Source organism: Dunckerocampus dactyliophorus, chromosome 5, assembly GCF_027744805.1.
Source record: "Dunckerocampus dactyliophorus isolate RoL2022-P2 chromosome 5, RoL_Ddac_1.1, whole genome shotgun sequence".
Lineage (NCBI taxonomy): Eukaryota > Metazoa > Chordata > Actinopteri > Syngnathiformes > Syngnathidae > Dunckerocampus > Dunckerocampus dactyliophorus.
In genome coordinates this window covers 11,659,332-11,685,045 of record NC_072823.1, presented here as the reverse complement: position 1 = coordinate 11,685,045, position 25,714 = coordinate 11,659,332, and the positions used below count along the sequence as shown (strand labels likewise).

The following is a 25,714-nucleotide window of genomic DNA, read 5'->3' as shown; positions in this document are numbered from 1 at the left end:
TGAGCAGAAGGGGTGGTCTACAACACCACCTTTCCCCCCCACATACAATGTAGTCCTTTCATCCCTACCTAAAAGCTTGGTAAATGGTAAATGGTCTTTCACTTGTATAGCGCTTTTCCACCTCCAAGGCACTCAGAGCACTTTGACACGGCTACCATATTTACCTATTGATGACGCAGCATCAGGAACAACTGGGGTTTCAAGGACACTTCGACACCATCACAGGAGGACGGAGGATCGACCCACGACCTTCAGGTTGAGAAACGACCACTCTACCACCTGAGCCATACCGCCCCATAAGCTTCAATCATTTAGCTCCTAACAAATAAACAAGGAACAGCCACCTACAAGTAGTTTTCAGATATATCTGAATGGGATGCTAACAAAGGTGATATCACCGAAAACGACCATCGCTACCAAATCAGATGTATCCTAACGATCGTCATTTGACACCAATAAAGAGCCCACCATTCCTGTCTGGACCTGCCTCCTCCTTTAGAGGATAAATAGATTGGCTCTTGCAGCAGGCTCTCAGACTAGAGCTGTCCTCCGCTGAATGTCCTTTCTCTTTCAGATGCAAATGAACTGGACATGATGACTTCAACGTGTTCCATGTGTTTGTGTAAAGGTTGTTCTCCAATGTAGACATCCTTGAACTCCTCGCGACACTGCATTGCATAAACAACATGGCTAGTCTTCTCAACTTCTGTTCTTACCCTCAGCCAAAATCCAGGTCACCCCATGAAGTCTCATCAATTTCCATCCTAATCATCCCACAAATCATTCTTGCAGACCACAGCAGAGCCTCTGTCTGCTGCTAACATATATTTCAGAATTATTTATGTTGTAAATGCCCTGAGCCGACAAATAGTTAAAGGGGGAGATGGATGAGAATGTACCCACACACATCCATCTGGTGTCACGGGTGTGAAGCTTTTATTCATAGTTGACAAAGTGACTTACCTCCACAAGATAAAGGATGGAGAATTGGATGATGCACAGGAAGTGGTTAGCCTGCACACACACAACCGCACACACACTTCTACAGCTTCAGTGCTAAGGTTTATTGACTGTACAGAAAGGAATATGGTTTGGATTTCGAGCTTCGCAAGAGCAGGAAGGGTGGAGACTCCAAGATAAGACTCTGATTTCATTTTGCAAATACACACAATGTTAAACCAACCCCATTTATTCCATAAGAAAAGTCCTAAATACCACCTAAAGTTGATTGTTTTATTTTTTGGCTGAAAATAATAGAATAAGAAATACATGACTGACAGTTCAATGACTGGTATAGTACATAAAAATCACCTGGTGTGCAACTAAAAATACACACTACCTGACACGTTTTCTTTGACAGCTCCCTGCCTGTTTATGTTTGAAGATAAAAAATAACCAGAAACACATTTCTATTGCTTTTTCAGAGACGTAAACTCAGCAGTTTAGTCCCTCCATCCACACTGCATCATGCAAGCTAGACGGCACTTTGCTTTACTGAACTACAATAAATGACGCTTGCTGGAGCAACTCTAAATCAGCACATTGGTTCAACATTTTCTTTAAAAAATGACAGCTGAAAAAAAAGCATGTGTCTCTTTTTGTAATTTCTGTTATTGAGTGTCAAGTGTCTGGTTTGAAATCATATTTACATGTGGGACACCCAGCATTATTTGTGTAGCTAAATGGTGCACAGTTCTCTGGCAGACTTGAATATAGGACCCTCGGCGTGGGAGGAGAATGTGCTATGTCCTCTGGAGGTGTCACGTCATGCCATGGTAATGTTAGCTGAATCAAAAGACAGCCGGTTTGAATGGTTTTCTATTACGTGATGATGACCAGAGATGCTTGATATTGGCTTTTTACTGATATCCAATATTGTTGAGCACGTCATACCAATATAGATATCAATGGATACCGAGATTCCCTCAAACTAATGTCCATTCATTTTCATACTGGTTGAACTCACTAGGGTCGCCAGCATACTGGAACCTATCCCAGATGACTTTAGACAAGAGGCGGGGTACCTGGACAGGTTGCCAGCCAATCGCAGGGCACACATAGACAAACAACCATTCGTACTCACATTCATACCCATTGACAATTTAGAGTCTCCAATAACCTAACATGCTTATTTTTGGAATGCGGGAGAAAGCCGAGGTACCCGCACAAAACCCACGCACGCACGAGGAGAACATGCAAACTCTACAGAGAGATTCCCCAACGGGGTTTCGAAACCAGATCTCCTGACAGTGAAGCCAACATGCCAACCACATGTCAAGTCACACATTACGCTTCTTTTATTGTGATACCACTGGATGCACTTCACAAATAAACACTATTTGTGCAAAATTAGACAAATTCTGCAAGTTGTAGAAAAAGTGCCATATTATATTTTTTAACATTTTGTCTCATCAAAATACTCTATTAAACTATTAAAAATCATCACCAATAGTCAACTAAAACAACATGTTCTGCCACTATCTATCTTCACTAAGAAGAAAGACAAGTTAGACTTAATAAATTCACAAATAAGAATCCAATTAAATAATGCAGTTTGGAAAGCTGCACATTTCCATGTAGCACAAACATCTGTATAAGAACTAAATAAAGTGCAAAGTATGAAACTCTGGCCTAATACAATCATGGGTTCGTGTCTCCTGTTTTTTTGCTGCATGAACGCTAGCTGTGTGTGAGTTCAAGAGATTCTCAGGTGTGATATTAAAGGCCCTGTCACACCTTGACGATTTAGCCAGCGTACGCCAATGTATGAAAAATTTGGCCAATACGCTGGCGTACGTCGAATAAGTTATGGGTAAGTTTTGTATAAGTTAAGAGCACGCTGAAGCACGCCGGCATATGTCGTAGTACGTCCAAGTCGCCCAAAAATTTTGTGCATGCACAAACCTTTTCGACATATGTCAACGTATGATTCATATGTCCCACATACGCGGGCAATAAGTTATGCGATCGTTGACGCCCGTTCACACACGTTATTTGTAAGTTACGCACAAGTCATAATACCTCAACATACCTTGAGACAAAACTGTGTCTTCTTAGCAAAGGTTGGCTGAGAGGAGATGGAGGCCACTGGGGAAGCAGCTTCCGATACCATTGACGATGCCTGAGAGGCGATAGAGTAAGAGTGGGAGGGGGAGGCTGTGGGTGGTGATGGATCCCTCCGTCACTGCCCTGATACTTCTTGGCAGCGGTCTTCGAAATTTTCTTCGGCACGATGGTGATGTTGACACTGCGATGTCTAGTGAGGTTATGATTTGAGTCATCAAGTGGCAGCCTTTTTATAGGCTACGGCACGTGATCGTCGGCCATATGCTGCCGTGCGGTTTGCATAAGTTAAACAGGCGTTGGGCATAAGTTGTGAATGCTGGCAACATGCTACGCATTCGTTGGTATAAGTTGTTTATTATTTATAGAAATGTTCTATATAAGTTAGTAATACGTCATGTATACATCAAACTCGTTATGGATACGCTATGTATACGCTCAAAATAAAAAAAAAAACGTCGACAGTTCAATGTATGCCATCAAAATGATGACGTCGGGCATGCGTTGGCTAAACCGTCAAGCTGTGACAGGGCCTTAAATGAGAACAGGGGTGTCCAAAGTGTGGCCTAGGGGCCATTTGTGGTCTGCAGCTAGTTTTATATTGGCCAGAGGCACATTGTAAAAATTATACAAGAAAAAAATCCCTCCAATAAACAGCAAGAATGGTAAAAACAAGCAAAATCAGCACCCTAATAATCCTGAGATGCATGTGTTTCTGCAGTATGGAAGAAGTGCCATCATCCACTGAATATTTCATTATCAAAGACACACCAAAGATCTAGTGTCCTCTCTTCAGCATCCTGCATTATTGTTGGCGAGTATGAAAGCTATTTTAAGAAAGCACCATCTAATGGACTAAAGAGCACAAGCGAGACAGACCTACTATATATGCAAGTTATTGAAAAGCAATACTGACATTACATGAGTAACACGATGCATGCACTGCATTGACAAAAAATCCTGGCCACCAAATTCTAATTATAATATACTGTATCTGTTTAAGCAGATCTACACAAAACAATTAGAAGTACAAAACTACATTAGTCTCTCATCCCTCACACAGAAAGAAAACAAAAACAAAAAAACACCATAGTCTAATTTTGTATAACCTGACATGAGGGAAAAACACTTGTTCTGTACACTGTACTTTTTGGCAAATTCCAGCCAGGCCTTCCTATTGTTCTTGCTAATGAGTGGTTTACATCTTCTGGTGTTTTAACCGTTGTACTTTTGTCCATGAAGTCCTCTATGAACAGTAGAGAGTGATAACTTCACTCCTGCCTTCTGCAGGTTTTCGCAGAACCCATAGACAGCTCTCCGGTTTTCATGGTGTTTTCACCTCTAAATGCAGTCTGCACATGCAAAACCTACCCTTGCTAACCTGAACTTGAGCGTAGACATTCAGCGCTATGTATTCATTGAATAAGTAATGCAATAGGACACAACTGTCAGCCACATGTTCCGATACTTTTGCTCACCCATTTTTCATGAATGGGTTCAAACAAAGGGTGCTATCGTCTATGTCGTGCATCCGATCCAAATGTAAAAAATGAAATGTTGCTCTCTGGTCTCATATTCAACTTTTGATGTCAAACCAAAATGTTTTAATGCTACACCAAAAATAAAGGCATTGGCCTCACTGTTCCAGTACTTCTGCAGGGCACAGTATGTCATTGAATGTGTTGTTGCCTTTAATGAAGAATTGGTATGAATTCTCCACAGGATGTGGTCCAGGGTCTACATCTGCCTATTCAACAGTACAAAAGGGAAGGATGCCATACATGTACATAAGAATATGTGTATTGTGGTAAATAGGTCAACATGCTGCCATTTGCAAAAGAGGAAGAGGAGGCTTCAGGCAGTACTCTCAGAATAAAACCTTCTGCTTTCTACGATGTACACTACTTACATATTGTATGCATAACCTTACAAATTAAAGGAGAACCTTCCTCAGTTATTACACCCTGAAAAGCTTTATTAACTAAAGATTATTTAAAGCACAGACAACATAAGACATGATGATAAATGATAGATGTTAACCTATCTGTGATCAGATGAGTCACACACACATACACACACACATACACACACACACACGCACAAGCTCCACAGGCCAAGACACAACAGGAAGTTTGCATCAATCTTTAATGTGACATTTAGCACACACAAATTGTGTACTTGTGAACACACATTCATGGGGATGTGCACTCACACAAAGTATGGATGTTTTTTTTAAACGAGTGATGTATGTAATTGCTCATATTAAAGATCTGTGCCAAAATGATCAAATATATAAAATATACTGTGTACAAATATAATAAACATAAATACCTTTTGACAAAGTTGCTTTCAATGAAGTGTAATTTAATTTTAGGTTGCTTTTTCTCTTGCTTCTTATGTTATATTCACGTTATATTCTTTATTCCCTGTAATTTATTCTATTTTATGCTGCCCTCATATTGCTTTGTTTTACTTCCAGACATGTATTCATTGACTTCTATCCAAATCCCGTCTTTCTAGTGAGGCTTTTGGTCTATTCATTTATTCATGTGGTTTGTACACAATGATGCCACTCCCTGGAAGCGAAGTACACTGTTCATTATGTTCCTGTGAGGCTACAAGTCATCTTCAAATGTCATAGCTGATCTGCTCCGGTACATCAGAGCCTGCAGGGGGCACCTGTGGCCACCAGAGGGCCCCCGAGAGCATTTAAAACCATTTTATACAAACTTCAAACTGAAGGCTGCATTGGAGGGTTGATGAGAAGCTGCCCCAGTGTAGCTGCATTCTTCTGTGTCAGAAAATGGAGCTCACTAGTCGGCTCATAGCTACCTTGGTACCTGCAGACTACCGTTAGTTCTTACATGAAATATATAGCCAAATATCATATGTATGATATCATAGTTACTATCTTTTGTAATACAGTCGTCCCTCGCCACTCACGGTTTGAATTTTGTGGCTTCACTCAATCACGTTTTTTCAAAAATAAAATACTGAATAAATCATGCTGTTTTGTGGTTGACGACAGCTTATTATTAGTTAAAAAGGCATATTACTACTACTAAATTAAGTATTTTCAAGCTAAACAAACTAAAGTACATATATAAGGCATTGAAAAGACGCATTCAACACTAATGTTACTGTAATGTTTGGTGAGACACACAAGCACCAGACTTTATCGCCGGAGCAAAAGCCTTTTATTGCAAGTTTGAATGATCTCAAAACCGGCACAATAATCCCTAATAAAATATCTGGGCTCCTGTTGCTGCAGTAACCCGCAGCAGCAAGCAAACTCAACTGTGAACCTCTGATGTCACTTCCTGTCTGCCCGCAATTCAGCTCCCCTACGGAACACATTTATGGCAACACACACGAGCATGAGTCTTAAACGGCTTATTTACTTGTATTATGTCTACTATATTGGGTAATACGAGTGTAAAGGTGACTATAGGGGTGTTATTTAATGTAAAGAGGGCTCTAATAATGTTAAAAAACATATTTTCTATGCATTAACTACAAAAATATTACATTTATATAAAGATTTATATAAGGAATCCTACTTCGTGGAAATATACTTATTCGGTCGGGTCTGGAACCAATTAACCATGATAAACGAGGGATTGTTGTATTACTATATTTTATCCACCCATCCATTTTCTATGCCGCTTCTCCTCATTAGGTTTTATTTTTACTTTAATATAAATTAAGACAAAATGAGGCTCGGACCTTCTCTGTGGAAAAAAATTCATGAATGGATCTTACTCAATTTTAATTGAGGATCCCTGGTAAATAGTCTTTATTTTTACAGACAATCAGCGCAAACAGTCACACCGTAAACCAGAACGATCATGTTTTTCATAGTTATTTAAATTTACGTCTCTATGATGCACGCGAATGCACTCACAAGTGAGTGGGCATTAGTATTTTGTTAATATTTATATTATGAAAAGTTGTTAACCTTAATAACTGGCAATTTTGAGCCAAACACACAGTCAGCTGCAACCACTACGCTACTGCTGAAATCTGGACACGTGCTGTCGTGCATGTTGTGTGTCCTGCTCATCGCAATATAGAAGAAATACACCAACTATCACGGTTAATCAATATTTTTCCTACACGTCACTGCATGTAATTTGACAGGATCTATGGTGCACAGTTAAACAAGACCTACACACACACAAACATGGCACTTAACGGAAATGGCTCCCCCCTCCCCCGCTTCGTTTGCTATGTTTTCTCCTGCTGTCTCCATCTCCACCCACACTCAGGCACTCAGCATAAATCAGGCCTGGTACTGGTAATGGTGATTGACTGTGTGCCGTAATAGCTTGTGTATGATCACATTGAGAAAATGACTAATAATTAATGTTGTGTGTGTGTGTGTGTGTGTGTGCGTGTGTTGGGCGTTCACTGCCTTTTTGGGGGAGTGAATGCATCAAGGGGGGTCAAAGGGATATATTTTTTTGCACTTGAAACTGTATATTGTTTTCAAAAATCAAATGGGCAGATGTGTTGGCGTTGGTCATGGAACATCAACATTCACATTAGAGGAAAGGAATAGGAACAGTTCCAGGAACTCCACCAAAACGAAAACGATTGAAAAAATGTTTCATGATACACCTGTGTTATAATAACCCTGGACTCTGAAATTATACTGGCTATTCAGGACAGATTTCTATAACACAAATATTTAAATTGTTATTTTGTTATTTGTGGTAGTTTGAACTAAATACATTATTTATTTCCCATTTATTCATATTACATACTCTAAAACAGGCATTAAATTAAATTTAGCTTTGTGTCAAATAGGACAAAATGTTGTATTTTTGTCACATACTGTAGTACATTTTAGATTCTCACTCTAAGTGCTCTCAGCAACTTTGTCATGTTCTCGGTTCATGTCCTGCTGGTTGTTGGAAAAGGTTAAATAAATAAGTTAATAAATAAATAAATAAGTCAAAAAAAAAAAAAAAAAAAAAGGCAGACACACGCAGCGGCGGCAGTCCGCCCTCCCATGCAGCCCACCACCACAGCTTCAAAAAATCATAGGGGGAAACCCTGTGTGTTGTTTTGATTTGGGATGTGTAATACACAGAGTTGTTGACTTAAGTCACGGTGAAAAATTCCTACAAGCAGGGTGGCGTATAAGGAAGAAAAGTTCCAATTCCAAGGGCTGCTGACTGACAGGGGCCCCCACAAATAGAGATGTGGTCACAACAGCTGTCCAGGGGCCCAGTTTTTTCATGGGGCGCAAAATTGCAGCTTGTGACCCTGCTTACAACCAACTAATCATTCTTCTTGTATGGAATGGATTGTTGGTTAATCACATCTTGAAGAATGTAAGCCAAACTGGAGTGGATACTGTGCATACAGTATCTATCCAATCTCAGGCGTTCATAGCATTCAGAAAGAACTTGCAGTCATCCATCCATCCATTTTCTATCCCACTTGTCCTCATTGGGGTCACGGGTGAGCTGGAACCTATCCCAGCTGACCTCAAAAACAGCCTCAAAAACCTGGAGTACCAGGAGATTCAAACCCTCAACCTCCTGACTGTGCGGCCAACATTCTAACCACTCTCTCTGCATTACTTTAACTATTTTTTTGGTAGTCTGTAGACAGCGTTGTTGTTGACATGCTCATGTTTCTCTGCCGGTAAGCGCTACATAATTCATTTCGTTTTACAGTATGTATTATGTAGCTTTAAAAATGGTTGTCAAAATACATACTACTGCGCTGAATCGTTGAGCTGGTACTCCCGTGCACGGCTGAAGCATTCCTGGATCCCTGAGTCAGACCAGAGACGCATCATGGCGGATAGCAGTTCAGCGGAGTAAGGCTCTGTGTCCTCCATACGACTAACCACATCACACACCATCTTGGCATCCGCCTAAAGGGAGACAGAGGAAGGGAGAGTCATGTCATCTCAAGGTCTGATGAGGATCAAAGTGCCCGGCCATTATTAAACCTCATCAAAGGCACACATAGTCACAATAGCATAATTGCTGTCAAACACGCATATCGAGTCTGCCTTCTTCAGTGCATTTTATTTGCAAGGTTAAATACTCTTTGTACTACAATCCAAATACGTAAACTGTAACGGGAAGGAGTTAACATGGTCTTTTTACATCGATCAACAGACATGGAGTCATTAAAATACGAAAGCGTTTTTCTTTTTCAATCCAGGCTTCCCCCTACAGCTGAGAAGTGTAATTTGCTTTAAAGCAACTGTTGTAAACAGCAGTGAGTTTGCACTTGTTAACCAACAAAAGACATGCTCAGAAGCTTAAAGCCAAGTCAATGAATGTGTGTGGCTGACAAAACCCATCATGTCTAGAAATAAACATTGCCTGGTCATTTTAGTGTTAAGCCAAGTTTGTACAAGCATAAAGAGCAGACACAAGGGCTAATACAACATGAGGGCGGTACAGACTGGTCCACCAGTATTGCACTCCTCAAGACAACCTACAAGTAGGTCTGTTTTTCTGTTTTTAAGAAAGCACTTGAAGAGTTCTTCAATTGCAGTACACCAGTGGAAGCACCAGCCATCAGATCCTAATTAGCAAAGGATTGTGGTATTCAGCGTTATTGCATCTCCAAACAGTTCCTTATATTCTGCCAACTCGCTTCCATTTTCAAATTACGTACGTGTCTGTTTGAGACGCTCAAAAATATCAACAAAAAATCGAGAATAAGTACAGTTTGACATGCAGAAAACAATGCAAAATAATTATAAATAAACAATGGATGGAACTTATTGTTAATGTGGACTTCTTGAAGATCCTGACAAGATCAAATTCAATAGTGTTTCTCACCTTCTTTCTCAAATTGCTGGCACTCGAAACTTTTTTTGGTCCCATGGTGGGTTATTTAGGAGTCACACTCAATAAAAAATGCAATGCTTAGGGTGCTTTGTTTGGGCACTGCAGAATAAAGTACAGGGCAAACATCTGCTATGAGGAATATTGTATGAAAACCAAGGGACAATTTTGGTAAACATTTTATATGAAAACCGAATCACCGATTTGTACATACAGTATATAGGCCGCACCTGTCTATAAGCCGCAGGTGTCCACGTTGTAGAATGGGATACTTAGTACATACAACAATGTTACACAGAAATATTTTTTGAATAAATGATTTTTTTCCCAAACGGTGCTGAAGAGTGCGTGTAACCCAAACAGTAGCCTGCCAGAAACGTCATTCATCGCTGTCTTCATCTTCCTCGTCTTCTTCAGTGTAGGAATTGAACAGCCTCATAATTCCTTTGTCACACACTTTGTCAGTCTCTCTTTTGTTGTTGCTCTCTGTTGTCACTTTCCTCTCGAGGCAAATTAGCCCTTGCTTGAACTTGTTCTGTCCATCACGCAGCAGTCCAGCCTTTCGAAGCCCGTTGGTGATCGTGGATTTTTTTGACACACGCTGTCAGGATCCACTTGCAGACTTGAGTATAAGATGCTAGATCGGTTGCCTTTAACTTGAAAGCTGCATCATATGCATTTCTTTGTGTATTTTCCATGATGAGGGTGTGTGCATGAAGCCCAAAATGGCTATTCTGAAGTAAACGTGATTAGAATGTGACCATAAATTAGCCACATCCCTGTATAAACTGCAGGGTTCAAAGCAGGAGAAAAAAGGAGCGGATTATACACCGGAAATTACGGTACATTTTTCCCAACAAGTAACATTTGCCTTGTCTTCTATCGATGAAGTAATAACCGACTCATCAGTCTGACTCTTGCACATGTCCACCAAGACACTGAATAGACAATCATTACTGTCATCAACATCAGCATCTTCTTTCTGCCTCATACATCCACTGCTTCTTGTACGTCTGCTCTTTACGTCCCCCGCTCAGAAACATCTTTGAAAATCCTGAAGGAAGGGCACTCAGACTGTTGTTGTGAAGTGTGATTCACTGTTTAACAGACGCCTGAGGTTCAGTTTACTGAATACATTAAGATGCCTGTGACCCCTGGGTTTGAATTTTGTAGCATATAAAGACACTCCCACGTCCCTGTATATTAGTGTATCTTTCTTAACTTTACGGTGGTGGAAAATAAAATAGGTAAATTATGAGAAGTTGAAACATCCCACACCAATGAATGCTAACCACAAACAAAACGTGTCTGTGTAAGGACGTTATGTCTTGAAATACAGCGGTACCTGGGTTTTCAAACGCTCCGGTTTTTGTACACTGTCTTGTTTATTGTGCAGCCAAACAATGCACAGAAAAGTCCGTTTGCCCACGTATCGTTCGGTAGAATCAAGTGCCCACACAAAGCATCTAGGCAAATTTAATCACTGGTTAAATTCTTAACCCGACGTTAGCTAACAGACCATTAAATATGCATTGTTCAAAACAAGGTTAGTCACGTCGTTAGTTAAAGGCACCGTCAAAGTTAACTGTGTGGTTGACGTCCCCGGTCAGCACCGATATATCCCACAATTCCTCATTGTGTTGACTTCCGGTTTGGTGAAAAAATTGATACCGAAACGATTTAACAAATGAAAAAAATAAATTAAACAAAAATAGTTTCGTTAAATATATTATTAATTGAAGTAAGCAGTATTAACACAGTTTCCAGCTTCACAGCAAAATGAAACTCGGGCCCTACGCCTGATACCAGAACTACTTAAACAGCCTTCAAAGTAAGAGCCCAGATGCGCTTAACTTATAAATGTTGAAATTGTATTCTGCAATAATGAATGTTTTTGATGAAAAATATTTTGCTCAGCACAAACTGTTATAGTTTGGAAAAATACTGAAAGTCGGCTCGCCTTCAAAGTAAGAGTCTTAGGGTTCAACCTAATGTTGGTGCCAAGATGACAATACGTATAATAGCTATTCATGTATAAACGACACATGAGCAATATTTATCAAACGTGTGTTTTATTTTTGATTGTTACACAAGTGTACAGAACACAGCTTTCAATACATTGCAAAGGCAAGACTGTGTACAACAAACACACTATACTTACAATTCCTCTGGAAAGCTTCAAAATAATGTAACTATCGCCTCAAATTGCAAGCTCATAAAAATATAATCTTGTGACGCCGATAAGGCCTCAAATAGCTCTATGTACAATTATTCCATCAAAATAGTTGTTCTTAAACATGACTAAGATCGAATTTGCAAGCTTAACGCGCTTCAATAAAATAGTTTCCGTTAAGATGTCGGCAGTTAAAAGCATGTTTTTCTGTCTTGCAAATATAAATAATTTGTCATGTGCTGAAAAGCTGCAATGCACAGTAAAGTGTGAAGTAATGCATAACCCAGACATCAGACGTAAGGTGACATGACAGTATGGCATCATGAAGGCAGCGTTAGCCGCGAACTCCATCTTGAGAGTTAACCACCTGTTAAAAAGTTAGCGGCGGTCCTTAGGTGTGTTAACGTTAACGTCAAGTTAACAGCCGGTTAAAGTTAACCGAGTTTTGGACAACAAGATAAGGGTGCAGAGTTTTGAACAACCGGGCCATGGGCGGTATGTTAGCAAGTAAGAGTGCACATTTAAGTATTTCTCATGTCATGCATTTATTCTGTAATTAAATACGAGCAATCAACAAAGGTGAGGTATCCTCCGAGTAGGCGAGCGGGAGTGAGCTCCACCTCCATAACGCCGTGCAGTGCATGTCTGAAAGCTGTAAAAACCCCTCCACAATGCAACCCAGCCCTTGACAAACAGTGCCAAGAAGGCAGAGCTTGGACACACTCACCCTCCTGGCAAAACACGCATGGGTGTTTGAAGTGTGGTGCCAATCGGTGATACGTGGCTCATTGCAGACTCGCTTTACCGTACAACCCCTTTGTCGCAAAAAATGTTGACAATAATATATTTCAGCATCAACTTGTGGGACATTCAAAACACACCTGCATTGTTTTGTGACTGAGTAAAATGAAAAAGTTTGTCGAGTCATATTTTTTCATTGTACTTTTCTTACAATTAATGTTAAAATCTTCTTGTTTCGTCTCGTTCTTGTGGAACTAATCTCGTGCATTGTTTCGTCTTATGAGTTGGGTGTCCCATGACACCCCTAATAGTGAGTCAATATGCATTGTGTGTGTTTTGCTGATTTGCTTTTCATTGTTTTCTTTGCTTTATGGAACATGACAATAGCATTAGACTATGATGTCTGGAGCTCACTTCTATCACTTTTTTGTGGTCAGAACTTAAACCAAATCTACAGAGAGACTCTTTAAGCTGCCGAGGCACCATGACACCTTGTCCTTTTTCAATAATACTGTAAAGCTTCTGGCCTCTTCTACTGGGAAACAATCCAACTGGAACGGATTTGATTTGAGATAAATGTTTTTTCAGCACGGAATAAAGTTGAGCTTGAGCTTCCTCCTCGTGATTTATGCTTTCTGCACTAGCCTCACAGTCACACAGTGCCTGATAAGGAGAGAGAGCAAGCGTGTGCATCTGGATGTGTGCATGTGAATGAGGGTCAGTGCAAAATGAAACACAGTCTGTTTTGTATTTGTGTGTATTCCACTTTAAAGTGCTGGGCAGTGGGCCACAGACACACTTACATGCGCTAAGCAGACAAAGGGAACCATCTAAGCATAATTTTGTCCAGCTTCATTGTGTGTGTGTTTGTGTGATAAGCTTTTTGTTGTGCAACCATCTTTGTTTTACATTCGTTTGCCTTCTCTCGCACTCTCTCGGCCAGTACATGAATACACAGAAACACACACACACACACAAACCCATCTAGGTCCAAATACCAAACCATGACTTGATACATCTTTAATATATGTTTACAATTAACCCACACCACTTCACCATCAAGTGTCAAAAAATAGGCATAATAACCTTACTGTAACCGTACTGTAAATGTTCATTTATCCCTTTCACTCAGCATTTATAATTATTTATGTGCGTTTCTAACCGTTTTCTGCATATCACATCGATAATTGTGAAACTAATAATGTGTTTTGTGTTAACATTTTCAGGTTTTTGAAACAGATTGATTAGATTTACATTATTTCTTAAGGGAAACATTTATTCAGTCGGCGTCCGTTTCAGTTAGACTAGTCAGACCTCCTGGAATGGATTAATGACGTTAACCAAGGTTCCACTGGAGTTCTTTTGTCACACTGCAGTTCCACTCTGACTTTACTATTAGATTAATCTTGTTAGGATAAGAACCCAGTTTCATGATTATGTTCAGTCCAAACAGGCACACAATAATGTTGGTTCTGGTTAAAAAGGCAACACACCCATGCTTCCCAATCATATACTAAACCACGCATGTCACACTCGAGGCCTGTGGACTGAATGCAGCAAGCCAAATCAATTTATGTGGATTTTATGTGGCTCATAAGCGCTTTAAACCAATGTGATTCCTTTACGATACAATTCTTTGCTGCTTCTGAGATTATAGTGACCATAAACAGCGTCATACGATAAATCAGCATGGGGCCCTTTGCGCAAGCTTGGCCACCACGAAAAGCAACAGAAGGCCGGTGAATTAAAAGACACTCTCTCATCACAACATTATAAAGGATCATTTTAAATGCTATGCAAGATAAGCAAACACAGACACAAAATGCAAAGTAACACATCACTTGAATATATTTACTGATGATGAAAAATCCAACCTTCTTCATGGAATATTTAAGTTGTTGAATATGAGTATTCTTGATGAGATCCATTAATGTGATATGTGTTATCACACATAGACAACAATACACTCGGCACAAATGCGTTTTGAAGTTAGAAGAAGTAAAACACTACTGGTCCAGAATGTTCTCCACACAATGCTTAAACATTAGTCTACTGCAGTGATTCTTAACTGGTGGAGGTCTTTGCCCGAGCCCAAAAAATATCATACCAAAATAATGCAGCAACCCGATGTCCGTGAATGCACCTTGCATTCTTGTTTGTGCTATTCAGTTGCTGCTCCGCCTTGAGGTGGGTTCCTTTTAACAAAACATTTGCATTTCTTATCAAAAGATATACAAATCTCTCATCTTATCCATTCATCAATTTTCTATGCCGCTTATCCCAATTAGGGTCACAGGGGTATGCTGGAGCCCATCCCAGCTGACTTCAGGCGAGAGGTGGGGTACACCCTGGACTGGTCGTCAGCCAATCGCAGGGCATCATCTTCTCCTTGCAAGTTTAAACACACACACGCTTCTGAGTTTGGATATGTGTACAAAAGGTTGCGTTTACACTATGCCCACTTAACATCTAAAGTTGGTATGATCGTTGATCAGCACTCGAGTTCAGTATACGTCCTCTTGCATGATTGGAAGAGGTCGGCCTGGCCTGGTTTGGCCATGCACGTGCATGGGCGTAACAAAAGTGGCAGAGAAGGACTGTAATGCGCCTGCTGCTAGCCACTTATTAATGATAACCACCACCTTTCTTCATAGAAGTAAACAGAAAGACCGGAAATAATTCCCCTAGTAACACATCAACGACAGCTGCCACCTTGCAAAATAGTTAATAAACAGAAAGACTCAAAGTGAGCCCGAACCATGAAGTTACGAAAATTGTGTACAAAGTTTACAATGACGTGATGGCACAAGCAAACAGGAAGAAGCATAGATAAGACACACGACGGTGAGAGCAGTGCACACACGATACGACTCTATGAGTCAATATTTTTTTAAGAAAGAGCCGTTTAGCATGCACACAATAGTATTGTATAAACACAAACAATGTATCATTGTGATTATGTACCAATCAGATATCTTGGAGAAAAATATACAATAGACAGTCTGTTCTCACTCTCTCTTCTCTCCCAGCCCCCCTCTCTTCTATTTTTGGATTTGTGTTCACTCTTCCAATCGTCTCTTTCATCCCTCTTGACAACTGAACTGTCTTTCCGTCAAGTCTAACCTTTACATCCCGACACGTCGTAGCTGTACTCATATAACCAGCAAACAAGCCAAAGACAGTGTATTATTTCTCATTACCATCTTTTTTCACTGCTGTCTACTGGCCGCCACACCCTCTTACTCTGCCTCTATTTTTCACTCTCTCAACTATCATCATCGCTCTCTCTCTTCTCTCCTACTCCTCCGCATCATGTGACTCTCAGATGCAGTTGCCATGGTGACCATGCTCATCCCCCAGGAATGCAATCTTGACTGTTTAGCTCTCTCTTGTGCCCTTCCCATCTATTCTGCAGCACCCTCCGTGTTTCCGTCACCATTATCATCCTTACCCTCCTTTTTGGTGTTCCACAATATAGAAACACATAATTATAAGGGCATTTTCATTTCCGCATGAATCGGAATCTTATCTGTGCAACTCATATCTAAGTACTCGATACAGAGGCGCAAATATCCTCCACTTGTCTCTTGTATCCCACACTCCCTCCTTCTGTAGCAACTGCTGAATACTGAAAGTAATGAAATATTTAATTCTTGTTCCGGCCCTCCTATGGCCTGCCCTGTGGAGCACTGACACACAGATGCATTGACACACGCCGCGCACATACACACACACACACACATTGGGGCTTCCGTCAGCACACTCACAGGGTGTCATACAACCACACCCATTCACAGAGGAGGGATCCACTGGGTGCAAGGCACGCAAATTGTGTGCTATCATATTGTGGATCTTTAAAATGTGCTTTGTGGTGGCAATGATAACATCAAGAGTGTGGTAAAAATAATTTATATTGTCCCCACCTGAACCCTGGGGGAGAACAAGTGGAATGCTGTATGGAGAAAGGAGAAGCACGTTTGTGGGTGTCGAGTGTTATGGCTGCAACTAATTAAAATGTTCTACTTCCATTTTTTCATATGAAATATGATAGATCAAAATACCTTCACGATTTACACAATAATAGTATTAATAGTTAATTGGAACATATGTAACAACATTACAGTAACGAACATATTATGGTTATACTTGCAATCTAATGTAGTCATTAGTCGGCTGCTGGGTGCTGGGTGTCCAAAACAGAAGCTAATTGCAGCAGTAGAAGAAGTTGGGCAGTGGAGGAATTAGCATATATTTGCACCACATCTAATTTTAATTTGGGTTGGATCGTCTTTTATAGCTGGAAACAGAAAACATTGTTAGTGGACAGGGAAAAGAGTGGGTGGAATCTGAAAATAATGTTTTGTGGTCTGTGATCAGATTCACTATCAGTGGCCAACTTGAAGGCTGGGAGAGTCTGGCCATGTTTTTTGTATGGGAAAATTGATGAATAGCAAGATGGTGGAAGTGTGGTTAGAATGTCTGTCTCACAGCCCAAAGGTTCTAGGTTAGAACCTTGGCTGGTGGGGGATGCTCCGACAGTCCAAAAAGAACCACATGCATGTTAGGTTAATTGGTGACTGTAAGGTGTTAATGGTTGTTTGCCTATGCATGCCTTGTGACTGACTGGCAGCCAGTCCAGGGTGTACCCGGGCGTACACATGTACAAATAAAGAATGAAGGCCTGTTGGAAATGCTTTGTTCCTTTCACCTTCCGTATAAATCTGACAGGTGCCATTACAATATTGAATAGTCTACTAAAAACTAAGATGCCCTCAAACTCTATAATTTGTCATTATTTCATTATTTAGTATTATTGATTTGACTGAAAGTTAAGAGTTTTGTTTTTTCATTGTTATATTTGATATAAGTAGATAAATTGATGTTTATTGTCATTGCACACTGTATACAGTGAAACCTAGTTTGGTGGCTCCACTTCCATTTCGAGCAACATTAGGACATGTTCAAATTGAAATGTTCCAAATGTAACAAGTATTAAAATGTACATATAATATATAGAATGTAAAAATATTGATCCCATTAAGCAAAAAGATGTTTATTCAGCAAGTCTTTTTTTGACCTGTGTCTCAACAATATATACATTTGACATGTTATTGTGTTGACTTTATTTTTTATTTTATTTTATTTTATTTTTTTTATTATTTTAACAACATGCTTGGGGATACGATGTGCTCTTAAACATTTGAAAATACTGTAAGAATGCCACTATAATAATTGGCATCTTTATTTTATAATTATATTTATAAAACATTAATGTCTACATCAACAAACATTAACCATGGAATCGAATCAAATCTCAAATCGAATCGTATCGTTTGCATCAAATCGTTCTGTTTTTAAAATATATAATTTTTGAATCGGATCGTAAGTTGTGTATCTAGATTCGAATAGAATCGTCTATCAAAAATAGATTTACATCCCCAGTATATACCCCTGGTATATACATACATACCATATACAGTATATATACATACATACCATATATATATATATATATATACACACACACACACACACACACACACACAGGTATTACAGTATGTCGATATGTGCCCTGCGATTGGCTGCCGACCAGTTCAGTGTATACCCTGCCCTTCACCTAGAGTCAGCTGAGATAGGAGGCATACAGTAGAAGATGGATGGATGGGTATTATATATTATATATATTATTGTGTAAAGTCATGGCAATGTTGTCTTTTTTTCTGCTTTGACACTCGTGTACAAACACAAATGTAAAAAAAAGCAGCAAAAAGGTTATTGTTTTAATGTGAATGGTACTCTGTCTTTATTATGTGTGATTGACCGGTATCCTGCATCTCGCACATTGGATGAGCAGCACAAAAACATTTTAAGTTTGCTCTTCTTTCAACACCCTCCATCTTTTGCTCAAAACATCTTCTCCTTTCTTGCAGTTCCTATCCTCTTGAGCCTTTGGAGTATCTATCTTTACACAAATCTTATCATTTAGTGTGTCTTTCTTCTCATACGGCAACTAAACTTAGAAGCCAGTGAACGGTCACCCCTACTTTCCAAGCACAATATACACAAAGAAACACACACCCGCACAAACACAGCTAAAAATATGTAAGCCCACATGAAACATCGGAAGGATGTAGCTTTGTTGAATTTGGAAAAGCACGGAGGTTATTAAGTTCAAACCAAACATAGCACAGCACAACCAGCGTGGAGGGCCTGGTTCACAATATCAGCTCAGTTCTTATTTGGTCTATCCTAAATGATGGCCTTGAAACATGTATTGAAATATATCCAGACATGCTCTCTTAATGCACTGGGACACAGTCACGCCGGGACATACTCCTTTTTACATCTCATAGCCTTCATCAAGAATTTTCTAATTGTACATTAAGTCTTTCTCTGACAACAGACATTGATTTCTGATGTCTGCATGTTCTTCCATATGGTGCTTTTTGCAGCAGTAACAGCAGTCTGACACTGGTGCATTACACTGTCTCGATGGATTGACCACTTTATTCTGAAAAATGTGATTTAAAAGCCAAAAAGGCTTGAATGTTTTTCCAGATGAGGTAAAACTTTGAACAGGAAATTGTAATCGAAGTTAAAAGAAATGAAACAGAAGACAGAAGCTAAGGCCCATGGTTACATGATGTGGCGTGGAGGCTAATGTGATGTGGCATCAGTCTAATAATAATAATAATAATAATAATAATAATAATAATAATAATAATAATAATAATAATAATAATAATTATTATTATTATTATTATTATTATTATTATTATTAATTTTTATTATTATGGATTGGATTTACTGTATATAGCACCTTTCAAGATACCCAAAGTAAAATAATTATCTTTAAGTACAGAAAACCTTCAGGTGAGGTTTGCAGAGCTGGCCCAGCAGAGGACACAGAGTTGAGAAAGTGGTCTGAATTGAGGGGGATAAATAAAAAAATGTCCAATTTACACCAAGAGTGTCCAAAGTCCGGCCCAGGGTCCATTAGCGGCCTGTAACTCCTTCATTTTTTATATGTTGTAGATGTAAAATTAGACACAAAAAAAGTGCGAAAAGGGCCAATGTAAAGACAAAAGCTGAAATGATTATTATTATTTTTTACAAAATATCAAAAAGGCCACTGTCATTCTTTGATTGTTCTGTATGTGGCCATCTGTTTTAGACATATTGTGTTTATGTGAGCCTTTGAGTTCCAGGAACTACAAATGACCAAGACAAGTTCCTTAGACATTTGGTGGAAAAGGGGCTAAAGAGGTGTCAGGAAGTGCTCAGAAAGAATATACATAACCAGATCGCTCTGCCTCTTCTGCTGGATGATGAACTATTTATTTGTTTGTCTGTGTGCTTTGAACTATCTATTATAAAATACACTTTGGTGTGTGTACTTTGCCTGCTGAACAGTGGAAACATTTGGTCTGTCAGGGTGAAAATAAAAATAACATGAGTTCCTTCTTATCAAAACATGCATAGTTAGGGTCCTGAATCCATGCAATGGCTGCAACATTATGCTGATAGAAGACAAACCCTGTGTTTGCCGAGCGACATGGGTGGAGAGGGGGAGGGGAGGGGTGCAGATACACAGCAGCTGATATGACATGAAGAAAAAGAGACGAAAGAAAACAGGGTGGTATGAAAATGGCAACAAATTATATACGGTTCTAGTGTATAGTATGCAAATAGCCATGGCCAATGTAGCGACCAATCGGATGACGATGATCACATGACTGAGCGTTCCATGGAGGTGGCTGGTGAGCCTGGTTGCTACGGTTACTTGCTCGTCTCCTGGAGACCAAAAAGAGCTTGTAGAAAACGGTATGGTCAGACTAAGACCAGAGAGAATAACCCTCCTTAAAGCTCACTAACCACAAATGTAGCAAATACATTATACATGTTTATGGTCTACATGGAATTATGGCTATAATTCATAAGAGCAGGTGAACAAACGGCTGCTTTTGGTATTGTGGCATGTAGACTCTTGGTTTGCGTATCCTGTCAGGCTGGGAACACATTCCACAACTTCTTATTTGCATAATTTGCATAATTAAAACCTGGAATTAGCTGCTCATAAGCCTAGTTTACACTTGCAAGCATTTTGTTCCCGCAGTGGTACTCAGTGACTTGGCACTTGGTCATAAACAGGTGTGAAGCATGTGTAAACTGTGTGGGGACGCATGCCATCGCGCAAAGAAAATTGTGAAATTTCTGTCACGCATAATTTTCGTGAACTAGTCATGAACGCATCACGAATGCATCGGAAACTGTGCAAACTATGCGGTCGGTGCATATCAAAGCGTGTTTCCTTCACATGAATGGGTTAACTTTTCCACCACCTCTTGGAACAAGTCAGGGGGAATTGTCAAGTAATTCTGGTGCCTTTTGGATCTTCCTTGTGTTCTGTTAATAACTAATCAGAATGCCCAAAGCGATGTCTTCTAGTCAGCAATGCCCTCTCCCACACAGTCTGTGCTTTCTTTTTTTGTATTTTATACCTTCTTCCTGCTCTTTCTGCAGCTGCGGGATAATATTGACATACATTTTCTTTTCTGCAATGACAGCTTCATCTCTGGAGTTTAACATCTTGTCGATACCTTGCAAACAGAGGACTTAATCAAGCTAGGGGTGATGCCTGCTATAGCGTGGCATCACGTGGGACAAAGAGGGACTAAATAATGCCACGACTGCTTGACGGAACACGGGAAGTGGTGGTGACAATGCTAGGCATGGGCCAGTTACCGGTTTCAAAGTATACCATAGTATGAAAAAGTCACGGTTTCAAAACCACAAAAATTGTGTGTTATACCGTTTCTCCGATATGAGAGAAAGTGGAGATCCAGCGTGCCAATATGTGGAAATACTTTGTCATGTCCTGTGTTGTTCCTCGCAGTTGGAACTGGGCTTCGATGTGTTGCCATAAGTCGTTAGCTGCCTCGCTAGCATTGAGCGGTAGCGGTACGGCCGCACTGTTGTCGGTCGACATATTACTCACGTCAAGGGTCACCAAATATGGAGATGTGATTCAGAATAAGACGAGTCGAGGATAAATGGTATTACCTGTTTATTCTTCACTAAACAACAAGCACAACCACTTAATACGTCTCAGTTGCTAACAACGATCACATGGCCTAGAAACAGAAGTCTGTGGAAAAGTATGACCTGCCAAGAGTAAATAGTAGCGTAACAGTTTTTTTATTACTTATGTTGTGACCTTGATCCGTTTCATTGCATTTATTTGCATTTTGCTTTTTAAAAATTTTTTTTTTTAATAGGAAAACATTTATTGTGTCATGACTTGAGTTGTAGGATTAGCCACAGTAGACTGCACTGATTTACTTTTTCCCTCTTTTCAATAAAGATATTTCAAAATAACACATTTTAGAGGTGTAATTACAATACAGTGAAACTGTCAAACCGTGATATTTTTCAAGGCTATCACACCGTCAGAATTTCATACCAACCCAAGCTTAAGCTTTGCTTCTTCCTACTCCGTTTGAACATGTAGAATTGTGAATTGTGACATATGACGCATTATAATGTAACTTGTATGCATGTTCAAAAGAAATTAAACGAGAACCAGAACCCATGCGTAGACAATGCATTCCCATGCGAGAACACTAGTCGTAAATAGTACTTGACTTATGGGCACCACATGCATGTGGCGACAAACAACTGTGATTGCCAAAGCTCATCACCGATGCGTAGCAAACCCTGCGCACGGGAGGCAATGAGCGGCTGTGACCAGCTACACTGGTGAGCGACGCGGTCACATCCAGAGTGAATTGTACGAGTTGGTTTTGATTGGTTGTCAGATGTGGAGGGAATTTGGGGGTTTCAAAGTAGTTCAGAGGTGAAAAAGAGGCCGATGTTGATCGAGTTCTCTTGCTAGTACCAGATCTTGCTAGTATTGAACATAAACGTACATAAATGTTCGTATAAATTAATGTAAACTTACCTGATATGTTTACTCAGGCACCGAGTTTCCATGCAGCTGCTTTTTTCTTTATATCTCTATATTCTTTTTTTAGAAATGTCAAATAACTCGATCCAGTTAGCATTCTTCAATCTGAAAAGCTATTTTACTATGAGTTGTATAAAGGCTTTCCTTGGAATTGTTTAATATCTGCAAAGCAATGTGCAGTTGTTTTTTTTTTAAACATTCCTCAAAAACACACAAGAATGTGTTAAAAGTGCTGGTACTTGTCTGGTTCTAACACTTACTTTACCATGATAAAATGTATTGTGCGTTTGTGTGTGTCCGTGCATGCGTGTGAGGGTGTTTCATCTGTCTCGCGGCCTTGGGCGCAATCTTTACAGCGGGCCTAGAAAGCAGTAGATATGCCCTCACAGCCTTTGCTGACTGGGTGCTTTTGCAACACACACGTACAAGCTCACGCACACACACTCTTCGCTTTCTCTCTGAGCCACTCAGCCAGTTACTAGTCTATTCAAGCTGCTCCGCTCTCCCCTCTCTGAGAACTGTCGGCTTGTGAAGTGGAGCAGCTATGGGCACAGAGAACCACACACACACACACACACAGAAAAAATACACACACAGAGGGCTGGGAGCATTGAGGCATATTATTGTATGCATGACAGGACTCGCTATATAGCACTGAACTCACAAAGAGCACAACGGAGCATAGTCATTAAATCTTGCTGTGTGTCCTGCAGCGTTTCCTACAGTGTGTCACACTCATGATAAAAAACGTCCGGTCAGTATTTATTGCCTGTACTTTGGCTCAACAGCACAGTGTCCTCTGCATAGAGAAAAAAAACATTAAATATGAAACTGCAACAGGGATCTCCGATATTGGCTTTTTTGCCGATAACCAATATGCCGATATTGTCCAACTCTCAATTTCCGATTCTGATATTAACCAATACCGATATGTGTAACATCACATGTCCTCGACTCCTGTGTTGATCAGAATAACATCTCCACATTTGGGGGCTGTCGACGTGAGTAATATGTCAACGACAACAGTCGTCCCGATGGGATGACGAAAAGCGTGCCTTCGTCGAGTTCTGCCACCTAGCGCTACTGTGCATGCGTGTAACAAGGAATCCTGTTGAAATGGAGTAAATCTTCTAAATGTGCATCCCTCTGGAAGGAATCTTTCACCAGAGTACAATGTTTTCACTTAATAATTTACTGTATGTTTTACGCTGCAAGGTGTGGTGTCAATACCTGTTTAGACTACAAGCGATGACATTTGCGGCTTACTAGGTTGTGATATTCATGTTAACATGTTGAAAATGTACTTAAATAGTGTTATGTGCTTAGACATTAATTTGATAGCTGCAAAGCCGGATGAAATACACACTAAATTCACATGCTACGGGATGCACAACTCTATTCGGACACACGTCTTGTCACACTGGCGCCACTTGATGCTCACGAGGCAGCTAACGTTGGAGGTATCTGTGCTGTGACGGTTGAGTAGCCAGACTTTTGGCAACACATCGCTGCGCAAGCGTGGCGGCCATCTTGTTTACGTATGTGTTCCACAGCGGATGAAGATGTGAGCGTCACAGCCATCTTCTTCACATACACAAAAATGGACAAGCGACAGCGCACAGTGATACGACGAAAGAGAACATTAAACGCTGAGCGACTTCTGAAGTCTGATTTTTTCGAGGAGGCGTTTTTGTGATGCAAATGTATAACTCTTTACTTAAGTGGCCCCAGCAACTAACCGGAACTATGTTACTCATCACCGAAATCCGACCAGAACTGGACTCACGGGACCAAGTGGGGGGTAAGTCACTGTTGATGCACTACACTGCTGATGTCATACAACTTCATGTCAAAAAATCCTAACTACCCCTTTAACAATTTAAAGTCTTTTTTGATCAACATTATATCAGACTATTACATAAGAAGATAGCAACAGAAGGGGGTAACTAGGGTCAGAGGTCACGCTGCTGGGAACAGTTTCCTTATCAGTGGTTTGCCGGGCGATTCAAGCGCTAATGTCCACACTGGCATTTGCAAGTGATTTGCTGAATCCACACATTAAGATTCTGGCATCCTGTGCCAATGTAGCTGTATGGGTGCTATGGTAATGCCATAGGCGTCAGTGTGTATGCAGGAGATGCAGAATACAAACACAGAAGCCTAAGCAGTGGAAAAAATACAAATACTAACCATATACAGTACATACTTTTGGTGTCAACATGTTACAGTTTAATACAATTTGAGGTCATCTTGAATTAAAAGACTGAAGAGGGGGTGGGATTGAAGGGTCAGAGCAAGTGATGTGGAGACAGGAAGCAGGAAGCAGATGAGTGTGATTGAGAAGGGGAAAGAATTGGCTCCAACAAGATTTCCATTAAAAGTCCAGACATGTAGGGGCCCATGTTATGTCATTGCCAACACTGTGTCTTTCTCACACACACACACACACACACGCACGCACGCACGCACACACACACACACACGCACACACACGTGCACACAGCCTTTTCTGATCAATAGAAGCAGCACTTTACAGGACTTAAATAGCTAGAAAGCTAGGGAGGGATTTGAAGAGCAATTACAACCAATCAAATAACATCATTGCAGATTAGGTTTCTTAACACAGGTCTCAACTACAATATAGGCTGATTTATACCTGCATAATCAATATGAAGTGCCAATGGCCCACTAGATCCACCAGACTGCAGAGTGGCGATTCTCTTATCAAATTAGTGTATGAATAAACGTTTTTCATAAACCCTTCAGCAACTTCCTTTGTGTGTCTGTCTGACTTCCTGTTCTTGTGGGCATACAGCACCAACAGCTCCGTGATTTATGGCATTTAGGCTACAAATGACTGTCCTTCATGAATTGTGCATGTGGCTACAAATATGTGAACAGAAAAAAGATTGTGTTGATTTGTTGTTATGCCTCGTGAGCTACCTATGC

General features: G+C 40.2%; 1 protein-coding gene across 1 annotated transcript in view; it reads right to left on the bottom strand.

The window, feature by feature from the left end:
- LOC129182017 (guanine nucleotide-binding protein G(o) subunit alpha) overlaps positions 1-25,714 on the bottom strand; it is a 99,912-nt gene that overhangs the window by 21,951 nt on the left and 52,247 nt on the right. The window contains exon 4 of the mRNA XM_054777885.1: positions 8,793-8,953. Within this exon, the coding sequence (XP_054633860.1) occupies positions 8,793-8,953 (161 nt within the window). The remainder of the gene's footprint in view (positions 1-8,792; positions 8,954-25,714) is intronic.